Source organism: Aspergillus pseudoviridinutans (genome assembly GCF_018340605.1).
Source record: "Aspergillus pseudoviridinutans IFM 55266 DNA, scaffold_5, whole genome shotgun sequence".
NCBI lineage: Eukaryota > Fungi > Ascomycota > Eurotiomycetes > Eurotiales > Aspergillaceae > Aspergillus > Aspergillus pseudoviridinutans.
In genome coordinates, this window is record NW_025091285.1 from 3,685,649 (window position 1) to 3,698,172 (window position 12,524).

At 48.4% G+C, this 12,524-nt stretch overlaps 6 protein-coding genes across 6 annotated transcripts; 3 read left to right on the forward strand and 3 right to left on the reverse strand.

Moving 5' to 3' along the window:
* Positions 1-1,541: 1,541 nt before the first annotated feature.
* Positions 1,542-2,339, forward strand: Asppvi_008343 (rhamnogalacturonan acetylesterase; the record flags this gene model as incomplete). The annotated part of the gene is made up of 1 exon (XM_043304214.1): positions 1,542-2,339. One exon carries the CDS (start codon positions 1,542-1,544, stop codon positions 2,337-2,339), a length of 798 nt encoding a protein of 265 aa, XP_043160149.1.
* Positions 2,340-2,370: 31 nt separating this feature from the next.
* Asppvi_008344 (metallophosphatase domain-containing protein) lies at positions 2,371-3,294 on the reverse strand (the record flags this gene model as incomplete). Its single annotated transcript, XM_043304215.1, has 1 exon — positions 2,371-3,294. One exon carries the CDS (start codon positions 3,292-3,294, stop codon positions 2,371-2,373), a length of 924 nt encoding a protein of 307 aa, XP_043160150.1.
* Positions 3,295-3,689: 395 nt separating this feature from the next.
* On the forward strand, positions 3,690-5,097 carry Asppvi_008345 (putative MFS transporter; the record flags this gene model as incomplete). The annotated part of the gene is made up of 5 exons (XM_043304216.1): positions 3,690-3,862; positions 3,909-4,471; positions 4,515-4,707; positions 4,751-4,878; positions 4,928-5,097. The coding sequence occupies 5 exons, from the start codon at positions 3,690-3,692 to the stop codon at positions 5,095-5,097; spliced, it is 1,227 nt and encodes a 408-aa protein (XP_043160151.1).
* Positions 5,098-5,629: 532 nt separating this feature from the next.
* Positions 5,630-6,967, reverse strand: Asppvi_008346 (DUF821 domain protein; the record flags this gene model as incomplete). The annotated part of the gene is made up of 1 exon (XM_043304217.1): positions 5,630-6,967. One exon carries the CDS (start codon positions 6,965-6,967, stop codon positions 5,630-5,632), a length of 1,338 nt encoding a protein of 445 aa, XP_043160152.1.
* Positions 6,968-8,735: 1,768 nt separating this feature from the next.
* Asppvi_008347 (uncharacterized protein) lies at positions 8,736-9,269 on the forward strand (the record flags this gene model as incomplete). The annotated part of the gene is made up of 2 exons (XM_043304218.1): positions 8,736-8,980; positions 9,041-9,269. The coding sequence occupies 2 exons, from the start codon at positions 8,736-8,738 to the stop codon at positions 9,267-9,269; spliced, it is 474 nt and encodes a 157-aa protein (XP_043160153.1).
* A 566-nt stretch (positions 9,270-9,835) lies between these two features.
* Positions 9,836-11,050, reverse strand: Asppvi_008348 (uncharacterized protein; the record flags this gene model as incomplete). Its single annotated transcript, XM_043304219.1, has 1 exon — positions 9,836-11,050. The coding sequence occupies one exon, from the start codon at positions 11,048-11,050 to the stop codon at positions 9,836-9,838; it is 1,215 nt and encodes a 404-aa protein (XP_043160154.1).
* Positions 11,051-12,524: the final 1,474 nt, after the last annotated feature.

Consider the following 12,524-nt stretch of genomic DNA (forward strand, 5'->3'; position numbering starts at 1 on the left):
ATTCCAGAAAGCCCTAACAGGGTGAGAGAAGGTCTTAGGTCCGCAGGACACACAGACACTTACCAGTGTCCACTGCCTAGGGAATATCTACGGGGATCAGGACAGACTAGCAGAGGCAAAAGTAATGTATCAAAGGGCACTTACAGGCTGGGATGAGCTTTTTAGTCCTAATCATCAAGTCACTTTAACAACTGTTTATGGCCTCACAAACCTTTACAGCGATCAAGGAAAACCAGAGGCCGAACCAGTATTCAAGAGAGCTTTCACAGGATTCAATAATATTTACAGCCCAGTCCTTCCTTCTACACTGACTATTTTCAGCCGTCCAGGTAGCCTCTATGGAGATCAGGGCAAGCTGAAAGAGGCAGAAGAACTGTGTAAGCAGGCATTATTAGGATTTGAAAAGCACTGTGGCCCAAATCACACATCAACATTAGCCACTGTTAATTGCCTTGCAAATCTGCATAGACAACTGGGAAGGCTAAAGGAGGCTGAAAACTTATACCAGAGGGCTCTAGTGGGGAGAGAGAAGGCCCTTGGTCTGGACCATATAGTAACTCTGTCAACGGTCAACAATTTGGGAAACTTATACCGGGATCAAAGGAGGCTAAAAGAGGCAGAGAAAATGTATCAGAAGGCAGCTGCCGGGAGAGCAAAAGCACTCGGCGCAGACCATAGAGATATCAAGATCAGTGTTGGCAATCTGGAGAGCTTACGCAAAGATCAGCAGCGGAGAAGGATATTTCTGGTTTTTGCATTGGCCGGGCTCTTGCTTGCCGTTCTTCTTCCATGGCTTTTTGGCATATATTAAACCTCAAGGACTGCTTGAACGGTTTATTTTCCATACATCTTCAATAAATAGTACTCTGACATTGATTAGCCTTGAAGATTGCCATGCGATCACAGGCTGTGTGGAAAGCCACATCCAGCCGGCGGTACTGTCCATACCGAAGCATGTTGGTTTCAACCTCGTGAGTTGCAGAAGCCTGTCACGGACTAGCCTCGGCGTGGCGCAGAGATCCCATATGTACACATGGACACGCTCTTGCATACTGGTTTTGACAAACGTAGCCGCTGTATACTGCCCCGTCACTGCCCTTGATAGGTAAAATCCAGGGAAGGTTGAATGGATCTTGGCCGTTTGATGTTGAGATTGAGTCGCTAGGGATGGATGAAAGGAAGACGGAGGAGTATATGAAGGGACTGAAGATTGACTTCTGCCTGTTTGAAAGCTAGGAGCTGGTAATCTTCGGCGGACTCTATAGACGGTAAGGGTTGTATCCTACACCCTCAGCGTCAATTTAAGGATCAACGTTCATTTGCGGGATTCTTCAGTTCCCAATATCGCTTACACCTTGAATGATGCATGATGAGTGGCAGCATGACAGCTGGACTGCAAATTAACTCTAATTCTCCTGTTGGTGGAAAACACTGCAGTTGCATTGGCATTATCCCGAGTCACATCCCAGATTCAAATATAAGATGCTGTGTAGTCCACTCAAAATCACATTCATCTACCAGTATTTTCCACACAGATCACAATGCGTCTTCCCCTCTTTTCATTCTTCATCCTCCCCCTCTACGCCCTGCCGACCCCCGGCCACTCCCCCAAACCACCCTTCTTCCTCCTAGCCGGGGACAGCACGACAGCCAAACAGTCCTCCAACGGCGGCGGCTGGGGCGACGGATTCCTCAACACGACCCTCTCCCACGGCGCCAGCGGCCTCAACTATGGCCACAACGGCGCCACGACCGTCAGCTTCCGCGCTGGAGGGGACTGGACGACGGTTCTCAGCAAAGTAGCCGAGTACAAGGACCGCTACACGCCCTTCGTGACCATCCAACTTGGCCACAACGACCAGAAACCCGCGGCAAACATCTCCCTCGCGGAGTACACCAGCAACCTTGAACGGTTCGTCTGCGAGGCGCGCGATGCAGGCGCGACGCCCATCCTGGTGACCCCGCTTTCACGCCGGAACTACGAGACTTCCAATGTCACCGGCGAGTCTACTATTATTCTGAGTCTGGCGGACCAGCGCGCAGCGACTATCACGGCAGCGAGGAACTCGCATGCGGCGTACATCGATCTGAATGGTGCGAGTACGCGGTATTTGAATAGTATTGGGCCGGAGAAGGCGTACACGTATAATCTCAATCCGGATGACCGGACGCATCTGAATGTGGAGGGCAGCATCGTGTTCGGGGGAATGGTGGCCGAGTTGATCGAGGGGGTTTTTGCGGGGTTGAAGAAGGCGGGGTATGTCAGGGTCGATCCGAGACTGGAGAGGGCGTTGGATCGGGGGGTTTATTATTGGCCGGATTCTGTTGATGACAGCTAGCTGTGGTGTTTATAGATGATGTTGTTGATGGTTAGATGTCAACACAAATAGCGTCCCGTCTCTTTTCATCGCGAACTCCCCCAACTGCAGCGGCATTCACCACAACAGTCATTCCACATGGATCTCTCGGCCGTATTAGCAGTAGGAGTGCATGCCACAGTAAGATGGTCAAATTCATCCACTTTGCCTCATCCATGATGCTCTCGTACGCTCGTTGAAAATCGTCCCAGTACAGAGTCTCCTTCCCATAAGCCCCATGGATATGACCGAATACATGCAGTAAAGGTTTCCGTTTTACCGACCATAACCAGTCCCGAAGGAATTTACAGCCATATCGTCCCAGATCTAAATGTGTTTTCGGAGGACCGTGTGTAACCAGAATATCAATGTCCTCAGGGATCCGTATCTTGTCCCAGATATTCTCATTACGTGGATACTGGAAAGCCCAGTTCCCGTGCCGCGGGGTGTATGGGGACACAAACACCTTGACGCGTCTGGAATCCCCAAATTGAAGAATTGTCGATGAGTTCTCCAGATACTGGATAGATTTCCAGTCGACTGGCTCTTTGTGTCCAGGTGATTGGGCTTGAGCTTTGGGATCCAGACACAGTTCATGATTCCCCGCGATCGCTACCTTGAAGCGATGGGGCTGGCGATCGAGCCATTCGATCTGCGCTTCTAGCTCTGCTTGAGTACCAGACTGGGTAAGATCACCTGCATGGATGAGAAGATCTCCGTCCGGCAGCTGAGGCTGAGTGTTGTGAGTGTCTGAGATGCAAACCACGCGGATGGTTGGGCCATCATGAGCAGTGGGCATGGGCATCGGTGTTTGAGTGAATCGGCTGTAAACAAGTTCCGCAATTGCAGGCACCGGGGCCCTCAGCAAGCGTCTCCAGATGCTCTCCTGCTCTGGACGACGCAGAAGAGCATCTAAGCCCGATGTACTGAAGGCCATAGCTCTTCTAAAGAGATATGTATTCTTAAAGTCTGTATGTAATCTCTCAGCATGACTGTAGACGGTACAATGTTTACTCATACTGACGTCAAAACAATTGCAGTCGAGTCACATCACTATTCCTAAATAGTTTTGATTGAAAAAAGTGCCGCAAAATAAGCAAATGGATTCGTAACCTATTGGCTTGATGGTGACAGATGATGCTCTATTGATTTGAGGAGAAACGACAATACGCCTTACTTGTTGATGTGTCCTGCTGGCTAATTTACCTGATTGGGCAAGTCGTGCGTAGTTGGACCACCTGCCTATTTGAGCATAGACAGCACGTATATAGCGTGGTGGATCCTCCAGTGACGAAGAACTTAAGAAGCTTACAATCTTCAACTTCGCACATAATGGAGCCCCTTGAAGTAGAGACACCTCATCTTCAAATCCCCAGACTCTACCTCAAACTCATAAGTGCCGGTTTCTCTTTCTTTGTAGCCGGCATCAACGATGGCAGCCTTGGATCTCTAATACCTTATATCCGTCGAGGGTATCATATCGACACAAATCTGGTCGCTGTAGTGTACGTCCTTGTTGCATCTCCAGGCTTCTTCAATAACAGTAGACAGATATGGCACAACATTCTGCGGCTGGCTTCTCGCCGCGCTCTCCAACAGCCATCTCTGCCAGTACCTTGATTTGGGTGTCCTCCTCGTCCTAGGGGCCGTCCTTCAAGTTCTCGCTCACGCCCTGCGGACCTGGCTTCCTCCTTTTCCATTGTTTGCAGTCACCTTCTTCTTTGCGAGTCTCGGCCAGGCGTATCAAGATACACACGCCAACACGTTTGTTGCCTCTGTCAAAGCCGCGCATCGATGGCTGGGCTTTATTCATGCTATGTACATGGCGGGGTGTCTGGTGGGTCCATTTGTCTCGACTGCTGTGGCTTCAGTTGGTGTACATTCCCGGTGGAACCTGTTCTATGCTGCCCCGTTAGGACTAGGTGTGGTCAACTTGGTTCTAGTGGTAGTTGCATTCAGGGATTCGTTGAGGATGACGCAGCGGCTTGGTGAAGCTTCTCCAGAGACAAGGAAGGGGGTGTTGCAGGAGATGCGACGGACTGTTTGCACGTCTAGTGTGTGGTTGTTGAGTCTGTATTTCTTCTTCTTCCTGGGCGCTGGCATTACCGCTGGTGGTATGTGATGCTCCCTGTGCCTGAAACAGTACTGATCAAACAGGATGGATTGTGGAGTACCTCGTCGATGTGCGAAACGGAGATCTCAAGGATATGGGCTATGTTCCTGCCGGCTTCTATGGAGGAGCCTTTCTCGGTCGACTCATTCTAGCTGAGCCAACCTACCGCTTGGGGGAACGACGTATGATCTTCATCTATGTAGTGTTACGTGTTGGTCTGCAGCTGATATTCTGGCTGTACGTGTTCCTTCCTATGTGATGGCATTTTCTGACCGGATAGGGTGCCGAATATCATCACGGAAGCAGTAGCCATCAGTCTTTTTGGATTCTTTTCCGGTCCATTTTTTGCCACGGGCATATCTGTTGCGTCCAAGATCTTCTCGGCGGAGATACGTTCGTCTGCACTCTGTACGTGCATCCTCGTCTATGTAGAACCCCGTTGACCAAATGATCAAAGCTCTTGTGTTCGTGCTTGGCCAGGTGGGAGGATCGATCTTTCCAGCCGTCACTGGCATTCTGGCAGCTCATGCTGGCGTCAAAGTCTTGCAGCCCATCCTGGTGGGTTTGCTAGGGGCCACTGGGGTTTCCTGGTTGATGGTTCCAAGAGTGAGGCTTCACAATGAGTGATTAGCCAGACCCCTGATTTGGTGTATCTAAATAGCAGCTCATGTATATGGCAAGAGCATGGAGATGCTGGTTTAGGTGGTCAGATAAAGGCAGGCCCGCCTCATAGTCTGCAAGTCAACTGAAGAAAAAGGAAATTAAGATAAGACTTGATCAGAGACACAACATAGCTTTTCAGGATATCTGAAGAACTGTAGGACGAATATCAGAACTGGTTGTTACCTGGTAAGAGTAGAGAAGACTGTCTCGCAGAGAAGGACCCAAGTGGGAATGTCGACCAAAAGCAGCGAAAATCCGGCAAGCGGCGTGTATATTGGCATCTATAAATGACTTATTTCAGGTCCTGATTCTGTGGGCTGCAGAAGATCCGCAGTATAGTCTGGTCAAATGGTTCTACGTGGCCAGCCCTGTTTAATATCAGCTAATCTACGTTCACTATTGAGGCAGCAAAGGAATTATGCAGGGTTGGGATTTTTAAGCCGTACAAGTTTCAGTAGTATAGCTGGATTAATATTATTAAGTACATGATAATGGTTCATGCCGCAAAATGCATCATATTGCTATCCCCGAGCAGTAAGAATGTCTCATATCGGATACCATTCTGAGGAGCAGTCTTTGGAGTGAGATCAGGAGAGACCATAGCCCACGCCTGTAGCAAGGCCCTCCAGTAACATGCATCAGCAGCAGCCGTTAAATAGCGTTCCCGAAACACATTCACACTATTACTTGCAATGCGTTGAGCTTCAGCAGGGTTATCAAGAAGCTCCTGTATCTTCTGCGGCAAATCCGAGAAATCTCTTTCGACCTGGACAAAGTTTTGCTGTGGCCCTGAGGAGACGAGTAGATAGTGATGATGCTGGATGTACTGCAGTTTATGGATAATAACAACTGACTGACACGCCTGGCGATACTTGAGCGACGCGGAATAAGAACGCCCTTCTACATGCGCAATAAACTTGTAATCGCAGTGCTCCTCCATGCTGAGGAAGTTGGCCTTATTCTTCCACTCCACCTCCTTCACATCACCCCATGCATAGTCCCGCGCAACCTCGAGCAGCGTCCGCCGCAGTTTCGGCGCAAAGCTGAGCTTCCCGCGCCACACCAGCTTATCCTTTTTGTCGTCCCAGGGGACTTCTCGCTGTCGGACATGCTCAACCACCTGGTCGTACGGTCCGATATTGCTATCAAGATGTCCCCAGGACCAGAAGCCAAAGTCCGGCATGAGCCAGACGGACTCTTCTTCGGCCTTTCTCGCCAGAGCCCAGAGAGGATGGCCCGGTCCCGCGACATCTTCCACTTTGTCCTCAATTGAGAAGATGAACTCTGTGTCTGGGATCGCAGCGAGGTCTGGTACTGAGATCATGGCGCGATGGATTGAGCTCAACACTCCGATGATTTTGCGTCGGTGGTCTTCCCCCTTGGCGAGAGCTCTAATGACGTACAGACGCCCTTTATAGACAGCAGCTCTGGCCATGCCATTCGTCATTTGGACATTGTCGAGGTCAGCCCTGCGTATTCCATTCTTAGCCTGCCAGAATGTCTGAGCGCGGGTAGGATCTTCAAACAAGCCAGGGAAGAAGGATTGGCATTGTGTCTCATTGTAGGAGTATTTATTCGGATTGAAGGTGATATGAGGAGGCGAAGGGCTCTGAGGTAATGTGGAAGCAGAGCACTGGAGGCAGGTATCACATTTAAAGACAGTAGCAGATTGGCAAGCACAATGGCCAGCAGGAATCAGTTGGTTAAGTAAAGGATGGATGTTGTCTTTGTCTGAATTGACGCCCAGCCATAGTGTCCATATTGAAATAGCAAGAGCTGCGACGAGGCCCAGAATGAGTAGCTGGCAGGGATGATAACTCAGATATCGGCCCATCTCTGCATATCTTGCTCTGTAGCTCGGAGCAAAGAGAGATGAATGTTACCGCGGGAGACAGTACTTCATCACCTGCAAATTGGCAGAACAGAACTAGAGAGGGGGAAAAAGGACAAAGCACAGAAATGTAGATAGGGATATTGCTAATAGGGGTATGGTGAACCATCTCAGTGTCCGCCTGCACACTAATTTAGCTCTAGCCCTAAGTGTACAGCAACATGATTGACCGGTATCATTACTTCTTAGATATAATCCAGTGTTTCCATCAATCATATTAACCAGATGCGCGTCGGAGTACCTTGTCGCCGTGTCTAACATTTGGACCCTGGACTGGAATCCCGTACGATTGGGTGAGAAGCCATCTGCGCCTCATGGTGGACGTTTTAAAGTCTATAGTACATGGCCAATCCTATGGTCTGCTAGAAGCACATTGTTACATCGTGTTTTTAGTTCTATTAAATAGCGCTATGCAGTGAGTCATGGAGATTCATAAATGGCGGAGGCAGCAGACTAAGAACATGAGCTAGAAACCCCTGTTAGGAGCTATAAATGTTTAGGAAACCACTGTCCTACAAGATTAACTTCTTTCCAATCTGGACCCCTAAAATCAAGAGGACCCTGGCATGATCCACATGCTAAGCTCGGGTTGGAGGGGTGTAAATTAAGACTGCCCCGTATCTCTCCGGCGCTATGCTTAATCTTTCTAAGCTTTGTCTTACTAAAATGGCACTTACTATGCACTATCCTTGGGACTGAACTGAAAGCAGCACTTAACACTGGCCCACTCGGGTACCCTAAACCCATCTAAAATGTAGGGCCATATACTCTGAAATTTAGCCTAGGCTACATAGCTATCTATCTTGTAATATTGTCTTCGGTTAAAGTGAGAAAGTTTTGATTAGATCCTCTCCTCAGCCAACAATATCTTAGCTCTCATTTACCTATAGCTCCCATGAATAGGATACAGCTTACCTAGGTTACCACTAAACGCTTTCCTACTACTACTATATAAGGCTCTCTGTGCTTTAACAATAACAAGCTGTAAAAGTCCCCTAATACATATCTTAAGCCTACTGCTGTTATGTTAGCTCACTAATCTCCCCAGTGAGTGGGAAGTTTGTTATTCAACATAGTATCAACTAGACTAGAGTGAAAGGTAGCATCCTTAGGTGTGTTTGACTGGTACAATTGCCAGTTAATACAAGTAAATGTATTGGTTACGTCCAATCATGCTTGAAATACTGGTCAGGTCTACTAGATCACCCTGTCATGCATGGCGACAGAATGCTAACCTAGGCTAGGAAATTTGGACTAAGTCTCTCGTAACAGTATAGTATTGTTTTCACATATAGTGGAGTTAATATGCACATACTTTGCTGGTGTACTTGGCCATAGCTACCATGACTAGGTAGCAATGAATGAGTAGCGGAATTATAGACCCTATGAGTTTCCACTGTGTATAGTGCATATCCCAAAACGAGGACTAAGGCAAGTAGACTGGTTAGGTGTGCTACAACTCGTATTAATATCTGAATCCCTGCAAGCGGATACACCAGACAGTAGCTACATCCTCCTGGCACACATTAGGCGAGTACTAGAATACCAAGGTAGCATTCAGGATGCATCCCTTAAGGAACGTGTAGACACCGAGGAGATAAACCCCGACCAACTGGTCTATAAAAGGTCGTCAAGACCCCTCGAGAACCAGCCATCCTGATCACAACAATACCAGCATTCCTGACAACAATAGCTCCTTTTTCCTGTCAAAATGAGATTCATTACTCTAGCTTTCGCTTTCGGTGCCCCACTGGCATCAGCCTTCATTGTCCCTGAACCAGAGGACAGCGTCGAAACCCCCGCTGCTTGGCCATTCGGCGTAGAGCTGGCACTGAACGCAGCAAGTTCTATCTTCAGCTGCGCGGGCTCCAGTATGTGTGGCCATTGGCCAGGCCTCCTTGGTTACTGCGACCAAGCCGTGAACTCGATGCTCCCAGGTCAAGAATTCGACACCAGGTAAGACTTTACCGTTCCTTTCCCGAAGTTATCACCAGACTCATCATTGTCTGTCTCTAGTGGAGGTCGCACGGGTAACTGCTGGGCAGCTCCTTCTGGTCTTGGTTGTGGCGTCTTTGTTGCTGGGCCTTCGGGCTGCTACAGGTCTACTGAGCAGATCCAGGCGGCGTACCGCAACATCAGGGCAAATGGATGCCATATCTGTGGCTGGGTTCAGGATGATGATAATAGGGGCGATGCTTGCCAGGTTAAGATTGATTATGTTACGGGCTGTGACAATCACTGGTAGTCACATATTCATGTGGGAGTGTCAGAAGTGTGGGCCGAGTTTTGGTAGGGACAGCGGAAGATGCGTACAGACTTTTTGGTTCTAATGTTATGCTGCATGGCTTTAAACTTAGGTATCTGTAGAGACAATGTCTAGACAATGCTTGCCGCCCATGGGGTGTAATCCGGATATGTTGTTTGGGTGGCTGACGAGTGTTAACCCGCTGGTTAATTGACCGGTGGCGACGATGACGAGCTCAGTGTATACCACGAGGACTACTGTGACGGAGTCTTTGACGACAATGATACCATAGTTCATTCGGGTTATATTTGTTCTACAATGTTCAGACAGTGATGGAAATATTAGTATTGCCATCGGCGAGAGAAGAGGTGAGTCTTTTCGGCAAACATCAATATTTTTTCTAAAGTACTGGGTACAATCTAGGCTTATTGGTTCATTCTGTTCACAGGGTGGTTGGCGGCTTCGCTATTATAGGCTCTGTTGCAGATCTCGTGGGCCAGTAAGTTCCAGTTCAAAAGCCCACGTGGCGGCACATGGACAGTTAAGCGCCGCTAATCCATAAGGCATTACACAAGCAGCATGCCGGCCACAATAAGAGTGACAAGGCCGAGAAAGGGTCCGTATGCGTGGTTGATCGCACCGGCACCAGTCTGGGACGGCACAGCAGCGCTTGCAGTGGCCGATGAATTTGGCGAAGTTGCGTTGGCCATGCTCAGTCTGTACACTTCAATTCCGGCCTTTGACAGTGGAACGACCACCTGGTTTGTCACGGGATCCACAGCCACGGAATGAGCGGTGACATTGTCCGTTTTCAACGTTTGCAGGAGGGTGTTCGTCTTTGCATCGACTATTGCAAGCTGTGGCATTGGGCTACCCGACTTGTTAGCCCCAGCCAGATTCTGATAGGCTGAAGCATAATAAAGCGATACGCTGGGATCATATGCGACTTGGTCAATGCCAGCCACGCCTGAAATATTGCCGATGACCTTGCCGGTAGAGATGTCAAGGACCAGACTGTATGCCACTCCATAAGTAAGGATCTGATCCTGGCTACAACCGACAAAGAGGTTCTGGTTCGGTCCAAAAATAATGCCAGCTGGGACACATTCGGCTACTGGAATCACTTTGGTGATATTCATAGCCGAGACATCGAGCTCGGCAATTTCACCGCCGGGGTTTGCATCAGTACTGGGAACAGAAACGTAGAATTTTCCGTTGACGGAATTGAAAGCCGGCTGCTCGAGACCGTCTGCATTATTGAAAACAATCTTGCCGGTCACATTTCGGGTCTTGGCTGAGATGACGGTAACAAATGGGGGTTTATCATTTGGGTTCGTGACGACAATAGTTTGTGTTGTGGGATCGTAGGCAAACTCGTCTGCTCTTTTCTGGGAGCCAGTGACGATACTCGCTACAATGGTATGGTTCATGAGATTGACCACTTTGACGCTGCCGTCCCCGTCCCCAACATAGAGCTCGTCGCGGTTGGGCAAGACGACCAGACCGTCAGGTCCAGATACCGAAGAGTCGGATTTGTTATTGGTCATTACTAGACCCTTGAAACCAGTAATCGCCGTGGTCTCTTTGCTGGAAGCCAGATCAATGACATGTACAGCCTTGTTGGTCCGGTCAGCCAGGTAGTATGTCCCATTATAGACGACACTTTGATCGACACTGGTTGCATTCTTCGGACTCCACGGGATTGTGGACGCGAGCTGATAGGAGAGCCCGGTCACAAAAGCCACATTGGAGAAAAGAAGGAGAGGAGAATTGAACCTCATGTTTGAAACAGGCAAAAGCTTTATGATAGAGGACGAATAAACCGAGGACCCGGGTTGGACATGAAAGTCTGGACTTGTACAATTCCAATTCTAAATTCCAGCTTTCTGGAATCTGGGGTAGTTTTATATATCTGGATTCCAAGGGACATGGTCGACTCCTTTCTCCGGTCGTATACCTTGCCATGTTAGATTGTTCGCTTGACGGAATGAAGTACAGTGCATATTACTGGTCAACTCCGTTTCAGAAGGACCATCATCTGCTTCCTAGCGCAAATTATTTACTTCTGTGGCGTACACGAGCCGTGCATGAGGGCAGAAATTATGATCAGATCGGAATCCCCAGAATGCCTAGGAAAATGTGCGATCTCCGGATATCGCCAGTTTAGTAACGACTACTACTCTGTAGGTACTACATACTCCCTACTGAAGTCACTGCACAGGCCGCTTACCCCGCCTATCATCCCCAGATAATGGAGATCCACGGTCCACCCCCACGAAAAGGAGGTTCCTAGTTCGGAGCGGAGAGGTTCCGTAACCTAGGTATAATTACCAAGTAACCTTGTGGGTCTTAGCGTGGAAAAATAGGTTTTAAGCTGATAAGTATTAATTATTATGATGTTTTGTTGAAGATATTCATAGGAATTGGTAGTGTAATTGAGCCCTAGTAAGTAGCCAGCCAGCTATGTTTAGGGAACTGCCGGCAAAAAGAACTGGTTTTCCACTTGAGTTGCTGAACGTGTCTAAATGACAGGTTGCGGAACCTCTTCCTATGAAACGCAATAAGTTCCGATTCCAATATCTCTAATGTCTTGATTCTTTAATCCAGGAATTACAACTCGGTAAAGCTCCTGCACGACCCTCTTCCCCGCCCGGTAGTGCGCTGACTTGCCTGGGACGACAGTAAGGTAGAGTTTACGGATTCTTTTGCGCGCATAAGATCAAGCTTTGTGGAGATGGGAGGCTGTCGGACTTTTCCCGAGTCGAATTTTTTTTTTTTTTAAGCCAATAAAACGCACTTTTTGAGAAAATAAGTGGACTGTGCTCCTATATCTCAGAACTGAAGCTAAAGAAGTATCTAGACTATAGTCTGTTTTAGTTGATTAAGGTTTATGAGAATGTCTGCGGACTATGTATTTCAGTTCTTTCATTCCGAGATTCGGAGAGGATGATGCTGGAGATTTCTAGTAGAGTTCCTGAAAATTTGTCTGACGGCTCCAGCAGTAGCTCGGGCTATCTAGGGCCATGCCTGGAGATCCTCTTGCGCTTCGAGCACCTCACTGAAGGCAATCGAGTTGTATATTTGGGAAAATGCAGCTGCAACTTTAGGCTAACGTATTCCTTGCTGCACTAGATTCCTTAGAAGGCTGTCTTCCGCTTTTAAGTATGGCTAGGCTTGGCATGGTAGAAGACGATGTATATTAGGATCATACAACAGCTGTGATGAAGCTTCGACTCGAGCCATATGTCTTGTTCG